Here is a 15,126-nt window from a genome sequence, read left to right as displayed (position 1 = left end):
CATGGATGTGAGGACAATAGCAACTGAGGAACCACATGTTCCCAGATTAGGTTCAAGCTCCAAAATCCTCTAAGATGTTGCTGTCTTCCCACCTGCGTTATTACTATGGTTTTCCTCGGACAGCGCAAGCCTCTGCTGTGTTCAGCTTTGCAGGAGAAGAGAGTCTTTATCATTAGGACTCCTCTGACACAGAGGCACTCTGTTTTCCCTTCCTCACAAGGCCCAAGAGAGATGCTGTCAGCCAGCCTCAGTCACAAAGCTCCTGAATCCTCATGAGCTCTCTCTAGGAGCATGGCTTGTCAGAGAATTATCACAGGGGTCAGAAAGGCATTTTCCCCATGTGCAGCAGTGCATCCCCTGCCAGGTGCAATATGGGAGATTTCACCTTCCCCTGAAACACAGCAGGCATTAATTATATTAGCCTAGAAGAACTGATGGTGTGATCTGGTTTGGCAGAGGTGGGATTCTGGGTGACAACTGCCCTTGTGGTACTGGGGACTGTGCCATTCGGGGCTAAGCTTCCCAGATAGAGTCTGGACAAGATGCTTTGAAGACCTAGTTATTATGCACACCCAGTTGGAACCGGATACAGAATAAAGCAGAGCTCTTGCAAGTTCCTTAATCACTGGGTGATCACTCAACACTACAGCTCTGGGGTTCCTCTAGGAACCAACCGTTCCAGTCCTGCTCCCACTGCTCATCCCTGCCCCAATGATCTGCTCCTACAGTTCCATCCTGATCTATGGCAGCTCCTGCTCCTCCTGTCCTGGACATCCCATACACAGCTCTGCCAATGCAAAGATATCCTGACCTGCAACAAGTTAGAACCCAGAGGTTAATCCACAGAACTCTTCTACCACTGGGAATGGCCCTATCTGAAAAAAAGATTTCACATGTTAAGACCCAGCCTCTGAGACAGCTGACTTCCTGTGTACCTGGGTAGCCCAGCTGCAGATGGAAGGTCTCCCTCCCTGCTCCCTGGCTCTGAACCTGACCTCTTCTTTCATCTGCATATTCAGAAGCACCTTGGAGCTGGTTGGCTGCTATTGGCCTCCCCATCCCCCTCTTTAACAGGGACCAAGCTCAGAGGACTCTTCAATGCCAGTGCTAGTGCTTCAGTGCCTCTTGTTTGCCACACTCTCAAGACACTCTGGGAACACAGGGTACTCTGCAGGCGCCTACCACCCCACCCCTCCACATACAAAGGGGGACCAGGTGAGTGAACTGTCTCCCTGGGGAGGAGAGAGATTAAGCTGGTTCCTATTCAGGGTTTACATTGAAAACTGGGAAATCTGGCAGTTTTGGGGAGTCTCTCCATGGGGAGGGTTTGCAGAATATGGCTCTTCTGAGGAGGTTTGCAGATGCTTGTTGGGGAAGTTCGGGGTATAATCTGGTTAAGGGATGGTATTTTCAGGAGATGTTGAGGGTAATCTGGCTGTTGGGGGGGGGTCTTTTCTCAGGGAGGTTTGGGGGGTGTCTGTTCCTGGGGAGGTTTGGGGAGTGTCTGGGCATTTAGGGTGTCTGCTCTTGGGGTAGTGTCCTGCTGCATTCTGAGTAGCCTCATTTGGGATTTTTCTCCCTTTCTTGTAAAGAAGCCTGGGTAGCTAATAGTAACACTCAGTATGTATAGAGTGCTTTACAAACATCCACTAATTAATGTGATGAAGGATCTGAGGGCTCTGACAGTGAAATGGCAGGAACAATTCACCCAAGAGCTAATGTACAAGTAGGGGCAGGACCTCCATTGCCATAAACACTGACCGGGACCAAACCTGAACTCCAGGGCATGTACATTGCAAGAGATAGGGGGCACTGACTTGAGACTCCTTCCCTTCCCCACCTCTCCCAAAGCATTTTGGTTGTCCCCCGGTGCCCGGGGTTGCCTCAGTCCTAGAGGCTGAGAAAAGCTGGTGTGTTCAATGAAGATAGGTGAGCTGGAGCCATCCCCAGCAGCAGTGGAGGAGACCCGTGTGTGCAGAATTGCCCAGGGTCCAGGAAAAGCAGTATTCCTTGCTGAAGAATCCAGTGTATCTGAATGAGAAGGCAGTGAGCAGGGTGTCTCCATCTGCCATGGAAGGCAGGGTGCAGAGTACATTCTGCTTCTAAGAGCAGATGCTTTGGAGGGAGGGATCTGAACATTTTCCTCAACTTGTCCCCGGGCCCCTTGATGTGGGTGACTGGATTCTGCCAGGCCCCAGAGATACAGCCTCTGGCCTCAACCCTCCAATACTGCTCTTTCTGAGGCCATTTTTTGGTTCTGCATAGCATATTGGGGAATGGCTGCTGGTGCACAGGCACTCCCTGTGTGTGCCAGATCCCTCATGGACTACAGAAAGACTGAAGAAAACCATGAAAATTCAGTGGTGCTGGAACTAGAGGTGCTGCTGCACCTCCTGATTTGAAATAGTAATAACAAACACCAAATACATGGTTTTCATCATCAGCACCCCCACTATAAAAATTGTTCCAGCACCCCTGAGAAAATTCAGCCAAAAGGGCCCCTTCAAGACAATCAGCAAATGCTCGGTTCCCCTATCTAGCACTCCTGGGATGCACAGGGGACTCACAGAGTGCATGCAGCCCTGCTCCATCAATTCTCTGATACAAGGTTTAAAAGGTGACCATGCACATTTACAAAACCTCTCATGCCAAAGGAAGATGAGGAGGTGTAGGGAGTTTTTCAGGAGGGAGAGAAATAGATTGAAACTGAGGGCTTGTGTCCCACTCTCTAACTCTTTGTGAGGCAGGAGCAGCTCAGGTTAATGGGAAAAGCTGATTCTAGTATTTTTGGACAAGTTAAAAGTTTATGGCCAGCTCAATAGCTATCTATTGTATTTACAAGGAGCCTATCACTTTGGTGTCTAGAGCAAGAAAGCTTCAGTTTAAGGAGTTTGTAAGGTCCCTGACTTTACCTTTTCAGGTTAAAAAGATGAGGCACTGTGAGGGGGTGAAGTGCCAAAAGAAGGAGGTTCTGCAACAAACTGGTACATTAAAGAACAAGTCTCCAGTATATATGCCATATAGCCAAGTGGTCTGAAAAAAATCAAGAAAGAAGTGGCTGAACTATGCAAATATAGGAATTATATATGGCTTTATTAAAATTAGCTCCTATACCAGAGGACTAGAGGGGCAGAAAATGTTAAGTCTATCTTTAAAAAGGTTAGTAGGGATGATCCTGGGAATTACAGACCAGTGACCCTTACTTCAGTCCCAGGTAAATAGACTGAAATTATCATGGGAATGGGCAACGGGATGGATCACTTGATGATTACCTGCTCTGTTCTTTCCTTCTGAAGCACCTGGCACTGGCCACTGTCAGTAGACAGGATACTGGGCGAGATGGACCTTTGGTCTGATCCAGTCTGGCCGTTCTTATGTTCTTATGAAAGACAGAATGATAAAATGCCTAGATGAGCATATGATGGGGATAAAATAGCAGGGTGTCTGTAAGGCCACACAGATTTCTGTGTGTGTCAACAAAACAGCAGAGGGATACAAGAGAAATGGTTGCTATGACTTACAAAAACCTTTTAAAAAAAAAACCTTTGACCAAGCCGCTCACAAGAGGTTGTTAAGAAACTAAACAGTCATTGGGTGACAAGCAAAGTACGCTACTGCGGTAAATCGACCTACGCTATGCAACTCCAGCTACGTGAATAACTATACTAGACGCGATAAATCGACCCCCGCTGGATTGATCGCTGCCCGCCGATCCAAAGGGTCGTGTAGACAAGCCCATAGAGTAGGACTAAATGGTCAATTTCCAGCAGGGCAAAAAGTCTCCCAGGGTTAGTGAACATATTTATGAATGCTATGGAAAAGAGGGAGAACACTGGAATGGCAACATCTACTGATAAGACAAAGGGTGTGTCTCCACTGCGGTGGGGAGTGAGTCTCCCTGCTTGAGTAGACAGACCCGCCCTAGGGGGGCTCCAGCTACCCTGGGTCTGAGCTTGGGTGGCTGTCTGAGCCTCAGCAGCAATTCTAAGCTTGCCAGCTGGAGCCCAGCTAACACGGGCATGTCTCCCTGGGCTGGCAGGCTCGCTCCCAGCTCCAGTGTGGACATCCCCAAGGATATTTAGGTTTGTCATGTCTAGAGAACACAGCGAGAAACTTCAGAGCAACCTAACACAGCCAAGTGAATGAGTAGCATGATGGCAAATGAAACTCACTTTTGACACATAAGAAAAAATGATCTGAATTACCCTCACGCACTGGTAGGATCTATAGCAGTGGTTCCCAAACTGGGGTTCGTGAACCCCTGGGGGTTTTTGAAATGTTACAGGGGGTTCTCAGGAAAAAACTCCCTAATGGTGGACAGAGCTGTCCCTAGGGACCCCGGGCAGCACAGGGCCAGCAGCCCGGAGCCCCTGGACTTCCAAGTGCTAAGCAGATCAAAGCAAGCACAGCTATCACACCGAGGAGATTTAAACTTCAAGACTCCTTATAAGAAATGGAAAGAGAGGTGGATATTTGTTGCTGTTTTTAAAATTAAATAGGCAGCTAGTATTGTTTTTTAAATTATTATGAAGAACAAGTTTAAGCTTTATTGTAACGTGCATTGTTTGCCTGGACTGCTCAAAACCTGAATGCTTGTGTAGGAGGAACTCTTTGAGTTGGCTTCTTAAATACCTTCATGCTGTTTCACATCTGATACTCCTTGATGAAACGTAAGGAGCCTTGACTTATAATAGGCTTATTCAAAGTAATACAAGCTACGAAACTCAGATCTTGGAAGAATGTTGCCATTTTCATAATGTAATAAAATACTGTAATGTTAAAGAATAATAAATAGTGTGTAATAAGCATGGCATAAAAACAAATTTTATATTTCCAAGATCACTGCTTTTACAATTTATTCTCAAGTAAAGAAGAAAATCCCTGGAAATATTCATTTTTAGGAGGGGGTTTGCAAGACTTGACGTTTTAGTGAAAGAGGTTCACAGGTTTTTAAAGTTTGGGAACCACTGGTCTACACGAACTGTAAACCCTCAGGAAAAAGCCCAAGGTGTTATTGTAGGCAGCGTAATAAAGTGTCTGTTCAATGCGCAGTGGCAGTTAAAAAAGCAAACTAAATGTTAGGCTGCAAAAGGAATGGCACATAAATCAATAGTATGACCTTACCTGGAGTGCTGCTCAATTTTGGTCACCCTGTCTCAAAGGGATACAGCAGAAGTAGAATGGATTCACAGATGGGTGAGCAAAATGATGAGTGGCAAAGAGTAAAGAGAGATTGAAAAGACAGAACTGTTCAATTTAGAGAGGTGTTATGTAGAGGTGTACAAGATAATGCATGATTTAGAGAAGGTAAATCCAGCACTCCTATTTACCCTTTCTTGTAATATAAGAGCAAAGGGATGTTCAGAGAAACTGAAAGGCAACCAGCTGGAAACTGGACATATATTTTACACAATGCATAATTAACCTGTGGGATTCACTGCCACAAGATAGCATTAAGTAGAAGAGCTTAGTATTTTCCTATAAGGATCAGATGTTTCAAGGATAACAAGAACAGCTACTGACATATTAGATATTATTTTAAAATGTTTAGAAGTAATATAAACCCTCCTGCTTCAGGATGTAATCCCCAGCCATGAACTGAAGAGGGTTAAAAGGAAAAAGCCCTATGGGTGGGTTATTCTGTAATTGTTCATTACAAGGTTTCTTGCATCTTCCTCTGCCCCATCTGGTACTGGTCGCAGTCAGAGACCGGGTACTGGCTAGTTGGAGCACTGCTCTGATCTGGTATGTTAGTTCTTATACTCCTAACTGCCAGGTCAATGGCTCATGCTCTGCTCATCTAATCCCCTCAGCCCCATTCCTTTCATTTCCCTTTTTTTAAAAAAGCTCCTAGAAATAAAATGCAAAGCATTGTTTTAACTCCTTAGTTCTAATGTACATTGATAACTGGAGGCAACATTAAAGAGTGTCACTGCTTCTGGATCACTGAAACTTTTGGATAGCACTGCCAGCTCTGCAGCTCCTCTGAGCCTGATGCTGAATGGTACCTGGGTCTGTGTGTGTCAGACACTTCTTACCCAAGCACTAGTCCTGCTTCAATGTGTGTATGCCTAGGTGCCCAGTGGTGACAGTCATCTTACTCAGGAACAACCTGTACCACGCTGTGGGTGCATTCAGATGCCAATGCTGGCAGAACCAGGCACCATCAGTGCCCAGCCTCAGATATATTTATATGCTACTAATGAGTGTACTGAGGAGCTGGCTATTTAAACTGAGTTGAGTGTAGTGTCTGATATCTGTATGTTTCAGGCAGAGGCAAAGTCCCCTGGCCTACACTATGTGGATGATAAGGCAAACACATGTAAAATCCTCAGAGAGTCACTTTCTGAACATTAGTATTCATGTATCCAGACCCTGGGAAGAATGGAGTAGTGAGGCCACCACAGAGAGATTAGGCACTTGTCTATTCTCCAGTTGCCACAGCCCCAGATGTGGGAAAGCCTTGTGAGATGTAGGGATGCACAGAATGCGAGATGTATTCAACAGCACAAGTGAGCACTGGAACACAAAGATGTGGGGCTCGTGAAGAGCAGTCAGATTTCTCCTTTCAGAGCGATTCAGAAAGGGTTTTCTGCAATGCAAGTAAAGCCAGGACAGTCTGAGCTGAAGCATACCCATAAGTGTCACCTTCTTACAACACCCAGCTCAAGCTGAGGAATGTCTAGGATACAGCCCTAAGCTCCCTTTCCTGAGCTAAGGGGCACCTCGGAGAACCTCTACCAAGGCTTGGTTGAATCAGAGTTTGGATCTGAAATCTCTCTGGGTATTTATATTATGCTCATCACCACTGTATCTGAGTGCCTTACGGAATTCCATGGGTCCACTGTGTAGTCTAATCAATGCTGTTTTGTGGTTCTTTCTACCTATCTTCTCTTCAGGCATTTACGTTGCACACATTGGCTAGGATTCTCTTGCTCTGGATTGTGGGGAAGGGTGTATAAGACATTTAATATTATTTATTGGGAAGCTCTGGCAAGGAAGGCAGCAATGAGATTTGTGATCATTTTAACCTCTCATGGAAGGATAGTCCAAAACTAGAGGCTGGCTGCTTAGAAAGTTCTGCCTCCTGTAGCTGACAGTTCCACTGTTCTTGAGGACGCAAATATCGTGGCTGCAGAGAGAACCTGGGCCTGAACCATGAATGATCATATATTGAATGGGGAGCCCTTGTACTGTCCCGAGCACCAGGAAGGTGTGCTCGTGCTGTCCTGCATTGTATAACAGGTAAGCTCACATGTTTTTAACTGGCTGGAGGCTTTTCAGCACTAGTGCGTGAAGTGGGTTACCATTGAGTAGGGAGGTCACAGAGAATCAATCACAGGGAACAAGTGAGGAGGCAATGTTCCCACACAAATGGAGAGCTGACATAGTAGAGTTCACCTGGTAACATTTCTTGCTCTTTTCTCAGCTCCAGCTCTCAGAAACAGCTGGCACATCAGCAGTCCTCAAATCCTAGGGTGTTCCTGTATAACAAGTACTATCATCAAAACAACCGCTGAGTGGTAACTGTTGAGTGTCAGGTCCTCATCTTCAAGAGTGGAAAAAACCATGAATGGGAGCTGTGTCTCTGAGCAGGATGGAGATAGCTCAAGTTCAGGACACTCAGGTGGGCAGAAAGAAGACCCTTGTCTCCAAAGAGACTCGTTGTTCTCTTCCCCCAGTGTGTCCATCATATCACAACTCCTCAGCCAGACAATTGCTAACAGGGGCCTGGATCCGAACTTCCTTTTCCCTTCCTCGCAGACAACAGAATCACCCCAGGAAGCCAGGGACTGCCCATCTTTTAAGGAAGGGACACCAACACTGGCCTCCCCTCTGTGCTACACTCCAATCTCCAGTTTTGGTGACACAGACCAGTTCTATAATGAACACTTACAAGCTAAGAGGGCCAGAGTGGAAAGCATTATCCGAGGTATGAGCCTCTCACCAAATCCTACCACACTTGGTACCAATGAGGAAAGAGACAGAGAACGCCCTGTGGAGAAAAGAAGTGAGAACTACAGGGAGAACAAGAGAAAGCAGAAGCTTCCCCAGCAGCAAAGCCCACATGTAGCACAGCTTGCAGGAAGAGGCAGGAGCAGTGCCAAGGCAGAGGAGTGCCACCAACTGAAGGAACAGCTTCAAGTTTTGCAGCAGCAGCTGAGGCAGCTTCAAGAGAAATTCTTGCAGGTTTATGAGTTCAGTGATTCAGATCAAAGCTATGAAGGGATGGAGAAGACTATGCACTTACTGAACGGGAAGTGTGGAGACAGTCTAAATGAAAGCCGTCAGGCTGCTACCAGTGACCAACACAGAACTCTTCTTCGGAGGAGCATCTCAGAGACGGAAGAACACAAAGTGTCAGAAACAGAAAGGAGAATGGGGGATCTGGGTGAACTGTCCTCTGAAGAAAGAACCTTTTCTGAGACATTAAAGCATGAGCTAGCCACAGTGGTATCTCAGATGGTGGACACGGTTTTAAAAAAAATATTGTCCAAGCCATCAGGCCATCTAGCTCAGCTATACAACAGCCTCCCAATCTCAGCGTCAGACAGCAGAAGAGAGGATTTTGCCACTGAGGAATACTCCAGCAGAAAATGGCTTCCTGGGGCTTCCTCCCAAAATTTAGTAAACTCACTGACTGAAGCCCACACAGAGGCCTTGTCGCTAGTCATGGAGAAGTCTCCAGACTTTCATGCTCACCCAATCAGTTCAAGAATGGCTAGAAAACCCTGCCATGTGCCTAACATGAATCATCCCTTGGTCATGACTTCTCAAGTTCAAGAAAAACAGATTCTTAGCCAGCTACTAGAGTACAGTCAAAATGGCCATTGGAACAACAGCCCTCACAGAATTGCCTTTTCCCCAGACTGGTTTTCTCAAGAGTCCCTAGATCTACCTTGGAGAGCAGTCAAATTGAAGTCATCAGTCATGAGACACCAGCAATATCCAATGTCCCTTAACACTGCTGAAATGGAAAATTTGGCTCTTCTTCCAGCCAGGAAGGCAGAATGTGGAGAGCTGCAGACTGTGATGGACGGGATGCCCTTCTCCTCAGTCCATATATCCTTTAGTGACCTTTAAAGATCAGCAGTTAGTCTCAAACATGAGTAGCTGCTCTTAAGGTTGCCCCCTCACCTACATGCATGAATCTGAGACAGTACAGGGATTGGTTAACTAACAGGGTTTCATGTACTACTGTGAGAAAGCAGGGCATCAGGCTCCCCTTTCACACGGTACTGGCAGAGGGGCCTGGGCAGAAGAGACCAGCTGACACAGATCTGAACCCTCCTGAAGGCCTAACACATAAGCTCCCTCTCCTCCATTTAGGAGGGCTGTACTGAGCTCTGTTCACTTTTGCTACTCCTGGTTTACCAGAAGGTGGCACTATTGGCTAACACTGCTCATGCAAAAGACTCAGAGAAATCTTATTGTGGAAGGTTTCAGAGTAGCAGCCGTGTTAGTCTGTATTCGCAAAAAGAAAAGGAGTACTTGTGGCACCTTAGAGACTAACAAATTTATTAGAGCATAAGCTTTCATGAGCTACAGCTCACTTCATCGGATGCATTTGAGCTGTAGCTCACGAAAGCTTATGCTCTAATAAATTTGTTAGTCTCTAAGGTGCCACAAGTACTCCTTTTCTTATTGTGGAAGACTCTTTGAGTTCTCAGGTTGCAGGAGCTCTCTCTCCCATCGGACCCCAGCAGAGACCCGATTAGTGACCAATGCTCCCCAAGATAGGCCCATGGACTGAAGCTTTCTGCCCACCCGGAGCGAACACATTTGATTTTCAACAAAACTATCCAGTGGACTAGCAAAAGGCCCATTTTGGTGCTAATGCTCAACACATCCAATGTTAGGGTTGCCAGGTGTCTGTTTTTTGACTGGAATGCCTGGTCAAAAAGGGACCCTGGCGGCTTTGATTGGCACTGCTGACCAGGCCGTTAAAAGTCCCATCAGCAGCGTGGGGGGGGGGCAGGGGCCTGGGGCTAAAGCAGGCTGCCTGCCTGCCCTAGTTCTGTGTGGCTCCCAGAAGCGGCTGCCAGGTCCTTGCAGCCCCTAAGTGCATGGGAGGCAAGGGATGCTCCGTGCGCCGACCCCGCCCTAAGTGCTGGCTCCACAGGTCCCATTGGCTGGGGACTGCAACCAATGGAAGCGGTCGGGGTGGCACCTGCAGGTGTGACAGCAGCATGTGGAGTCTCTCTGGCTGCCTATGTGCCTAGGGGCTGCAGGGACCTGGCGTCTGCTTCCTGGGAACCGTGGTAAGTGCCGCTGGGACCTCTGCCCCACGAACCCCCTCCCGCACCCAAACTCCCTTCTGGAACCCACACCCCCACAACCTCCTCCCCCAGCCCTGAGCCCCCTCCTGCACCCCAAAGCCCTCATCCCCAGCCTCATCCCAGAGCCTGCACCCTCAGTGCAGAGCCCATACCTGCCCCTGCACCACAACCTCCTGCCCCATCCTGGTGAAAGAGAGTGAGGGTAGGGGAGAGTGAGCAACAGAGGGGAGGGGGATGGAGTGAGCATGGGCAGGGCCTCAAAGAAGGGGTGGGGCATAGGTGGAGCTTCAGGGAAGGGGCGGGGCAGGGGTGTTCAATCTTGTGCAATTAGAAAGTTGGCAACCCTATATACATCACATTCTAAAGCACTTTACACACACTAACATATTATCCCTCTCCCTTCTGAGGTAGAATAAATGGGTATCAATGTCTTTATTTTACATGTGAGGCTACTGAGACACACAGGTGGAGTGACTTTCCCCAGGCCCAGAGGATGTCAGTGACCGAGCTGGGAATAGAACCCAGGCGCTCCTGACTCACAATCCCATTCTCAGGCTATCTCTTAAATCTCGGCGGCCACATGATCCTGTCACTGAAAACAGATTTTCCACATATGTTCACATTACTGTCAGCCAGGGTGGGGGCTCCTGCTGGCTGCAACTCTCCTGGGACTGACAAGGGGAGAAGTGGTCATTAGTGGAGTCTTTATTGGGGTCAGATAATTAGAGGACTCCCTCAGATGGGGATTCCTCAGGAAGCACCCTTCTTCCATCACCCCCATTACCATACAGCAGAGAGTGGGCTGTCTGTGCAGAAGAGAAATCATAGGTAAAGACAGGCATGCTGGAGGCATCCTTAGGAGTGTCTGGCCTTGTGAAAATTCAATGATTTGTATGTGCAGGAAAACAGGAAACAGCTTTTCCTTGACTCTGAAGTAAATCCAGGAGGCTCTGACCCCTGGCCACCTGAAGAAGGCCAAGCTGATGTTCTTCTTCACTCGCTACCCCAGCTCCACTCTGTTGAAAACCTACTTCCCTGATGTCCAGGTACAGCTGCTTAAACCAGCTCTGCTGCCAACCAAGCCTGACTGGCAGTGCTGCCAACCTCAAAGCTCCCGTTTTCGCTGATCGCATGTGAAAAGTAACCCAAAAATCACCAAATGACAGTTTGCTTCCAAAAGCCCCAATTTTTGCCATTTCAAAGAAATCACCATGGTTGGCAACATTGGCAGTGGCTGCTCACTTGCATGCGGGCCACTTCTGGGTTTATACCCCATTGTTACCCACCCCATTGGCTACCACCCCGCCTGACTGGAGACATCCCACAGCCAAAAGTCGGATGACCAGATGTCCTGAAATTATCAGGACCATCCTGATCTGAGGGGCTTTGTCTTATATAGGCAACTATACCTCCCCCCCAAAAAAGTGTCCCCATTTTTCACACCTGCTATCTGGTCACCCTGGCCAAAAGGAAGCCCTGCTTTACCACAGCCAGCAGAGTTCTGTTCCTAAAGGTTTATGTGCCACGTGGCTTCTGCTGTCCGGGAAAGGTGGACTTAGTCCAACTGCACATACACCTCAGTATCTGCTCATTCAAACGGCCAACAGATGACAGCAAAGAGACCGCGACTGGGGAGCAGCAGGGCTCTAAGAGTTTGTCTACACGAGCCCTGCAGTGCAGAGTATGAGAATGTGAACTGCAGTTCGCAGAAAAATGCTGTGTGTAATCCCCTGCTCCTCCCTTCCCCCCTGGACGCTGCAGATATGAACTAAAAGGTGCCCAGTTTGCATGAACATAATCCTCTTCAAACTTATGTGCATGCTGCAATTCACCCTTCTGTAGTCTGAACTGCAGGGTCACACTGTTGCATAAAAAGCTGCCTGTTGCAGATTCAAGATTGTTTGTCGTCGAGGCCTTTCAAAAGTAGCCCAGTTGATGAAACATTGCCTAGGGTGGCAACACTGCTTACTGGCCTAATACCCTGGGTTACACTATCTCATGCTAGAGGGCACAAGCTCACAATGTTGTAGGTTCTCTATGTAATTTAGCGGCCCCTATGGCTGATTATGGAGCAGCACTGTCTTCTCATTGGGCTCTCCCCACCTTGCCAGTGATAGATTGGGTGCAGGGACAGCAGCTGCTTCAAAATGTGTGTGTGTGTATGCAGGGGATAGAACAGAGGAAAGGATGGTCAAAATCTCAGGGTAGGAATGAGCATCTAGATGGTCCTCTGCGGCCATACCAGCTACCCCGCTGCACATACTCATCCCTGTGCAAAGGACATGGCTAGATGGGATGCTTTTGCCAGGGCTGATGGATCAAAGGAAAGTTTAAGCGAAGATTTCTGGGCACCATCTGTGACATATGTACCTGAACTGTACTCTCCTCCCAGGCAAAATACAAGGAGAATCTTTCCTTCTCTGTAGGTAGATGATCACTGAATTTCACCCAGTCATTCCCCATGTGACTGTCGGGGGCTGGGGGTTCGTGTTTTTGAGGAAACTGGAATGGGTTCTTTCATATTTTTGGTGTCTAAGATTTCTACATTTATTTTCTTTGCTGAAATCTGGTTCCTTCTCATGGTGTCCAATGGAAACAAGGGTATGTTTAACCCTTCCTTGCTCCTCTGGTGCATGTCCTTTCACAGTTCAACCGCTGCATCACTTCCCAGCTCATCAAGTGGTTCAGCAACTTCCGTGAATTTTACTACATCCAGATGGAGAAGTTTGCCCGACAAGCCATCTTGGAAGAAGTCATGGATTCCAAACACCTGATGGTTTCTCGGGACTCTGAGCTCTTCAGAGCCCTCAACGTGCACTATAACAAGGGGAATGATTTTGAGGTAAGACTGTGCTCAGCCAGGATGGAAACTTCAGTGTGCCCCAGAATGCATCTAACCAATGGGTCTGCAAGCTGGGATCAGTGCCATCCCTTAGCTCCCATCACAGAGCAAAGGGAGAGAGGGGAAAACAAGTTCTGACCATAATTACAAAGGCTAGAAAAACCAGGGCTAAGGGCCTGCAGCCTTAATTCTGGCATCACTAGTACATGTAACAGAGTCAACTGAGTTTGTGCTAGGCTCTGCTTGTAATGGTTTGACTTAGGGGCTTAATGGTAAAAAGACAACTGCAGGCAAGTCATTTATGGGCTGATTTTCACAGGCACTGGAAACTTGCAGATCCCATTGATTGCAAAGGCTTCTGGGAAATCAGCCCATGCATACTTCACACTTGTCATCTTCAAAGCATTTTACGAATATTGATGGATTTCTTCTCACAGCTTCCAAGAATGTGTGTGAGGCATTAGTCCCATTGTAGAGATGGGGAATCCAAAATACTGTGCCGGTAAGTGACTTGCCCCAGGTCACACACTGGGAGTCGTGTCACAGCTGGGATTGGGACTTCCTGGTTCCCAGGCCTGTGTTTACTCTGCTTGGTCAGACCTCTCCATCTCATTATCTGTATTCTTATCCAGTGCCTGTCTCCATGGTCACCAAGTATCCAAGTCTCAGGAGGGACCTGTCACCCTCATATGCCCAGATGAAACTCTGACTTTCTTTGCAAAGGCTTTAACTGTCCTGAGACGTGAAGGGCGGGGCTCTGGATGGTGCCTTATGTACTCTGGGACAACCTGCCATCTTACGGCCCTCATGGGAATCACCATGGACTTGGAGGGGGCAGTCTGAGCTGCATGTCCACTTAGTGCGGAATCACAGGTTCCTTATGTGGGAACATTAGGAGTGCTCACCCACCGTCCTGTAGGGCAGGACTATCCAGATCTTCTCCCCTAAATGGAGGAACTACAGCAGATTTCTGCCCTTGCTGTCCCTGAGGATGAAACTGTGTCTTGGTTGGGAAGCACCATATGAGAAAGTAGTGGAGGTTATTTGGGGGAATCAACCAGCCTGAATGAACAGCTGGGCTACTTGTCTGGGAGGGGAGATTGGAGAGAGGTTCAGCTGCTGGGGAGCTGGGTATCCACCCTTGGGGGGGTTGGGAAGGCTGCCAGTATCTGTCTCTGCTGGGGGGAAGCCAGAAGAACCCCCTCTCCTTGTGTATGTTTGGCAGGGTGTGCAGCAGCCCTTCCCATCCTCCTGGGACTTCCAGCATAGCACACTTGCCTCCTAAGTCTCCTTCTCTCTTTGTTTGCAGGTCCCTGATCGCTTCCTGGAGGTTGCTAGCAGGACCCTGCGGGAGTTCTTCAGTGCTGTCAGGACAGGGAAGGACTCTGACCCCTCCTGGAAGAAACCCATTTACAAAATAATTTCAAAACTGGACAGTGACATCCCAGATGTGTTTAAATCTTCCAGCTGCCTTCAAGAACTTCTCCAGAGTTAAATCTGCATGGGAAGTGGCCTAAGACTGTCATGCTGCAGCTTCATCAGAGAGAGGCTGGCCTGAGCTAAGCAGCTGTGGGCAGGGCCTACATTGTGGGTAACCCTAGTACAAACAGCAATAGCACCATTTATTATGACTATATCTAATCTGGCCTGAAGCGTGCCCTCCCTTCTGGTGAGGTCTATCTATTACATACTTGAACTGCCAGTATTTTATGTCACTCGTTATACCAGTGATCCCCAAACTTTTTACCTCATGGGGCCAACAGCCAGGCACTAGGAGCAGAGCCCCGGTCACGGGACTGTCTTCTGGGGCCCTGGGCTCAGGACTGGGACTGGAGCCACTGGCACAGGGCCAGCAGCTGGGGCTGGGAGCAGAGCTGGGTGGCGCTCCCTCTCCGCCCCCCCATGGGGGCTGGCCCAGGCCCCAGTCATGCCCCCCTGAATGTTCCTTCATGCCCCCTATGGGAGTGCACCCCACAGTTTGGGGACCTCTGTGTTATACTTTGT

General features: G+C 48.1%; 1 protein-coding gene across 4 annotated transcripts; it reads left to right on the top strand.

Annotated features, from left to right (window-relative positions):
* Nucleotides 1–846: 846 nt before the first annotated feature.
* On the top strand, nucleotides 847–14,824 carry PROX2 (prospero homeobox 2). Of its 4 annotated transcripts, none has more exons than XM_038405527.2 (6): nucleotides 847–1,215; nucleotides 7,094–7,245; nucleotides 7,430–9,063; nucleotides 11,219–11,326; nucleotides 12,928–13,122; nucleotides 14,432–14,824. In XM_038405527.2, exons 3-6 carry the CDS (start codon nucleotides 7,570–7,572, stop codon nucleotides 14,615–14,617), a joined length of 1,983 nt encoding a protein of 660 aa, XP_038261455.1. In that variant the 5' UTR covers nucleotides 847–1,215; nucleotides 7,094–7,245; nucleotides 7,430–7,569; the 3' UTR covers nucleotides 14,618–14,824. The 4 variants fall into 4 exon arrangements, with proteins under 4 accessions (XP_038261455.1, XP_043372115.1, XP_043372116.1 ...); XM_043516180.1 differs by having other exon boundaries at nucleotides 7,062–7,245; XM_043516181.1 differs by having other exon boundaries at nucleotides 6,900–7,245.
* The last annotated feature ends 302 nt before the right edge of the window (nucleotides 14,825–15,126 follow it).

The sequence above is a fragment of the Dermochelys coriacea genome, chromosome 6 (assembly GCF_009764565.3).
Source record: "Dermochelys coriacea isolate rDerCor1 chromosome 6, rDerCor1.pri.v4, whole genome shotgun sequence".
NCBI lineage: Eukaryota > Metazoa > Chordata > Testudines > Dermochelyidae > Dermochelys > Dermochelys coriacea.
This window is presented reverse-complemented; position numbering and strand designations above follow the sequence as displayed.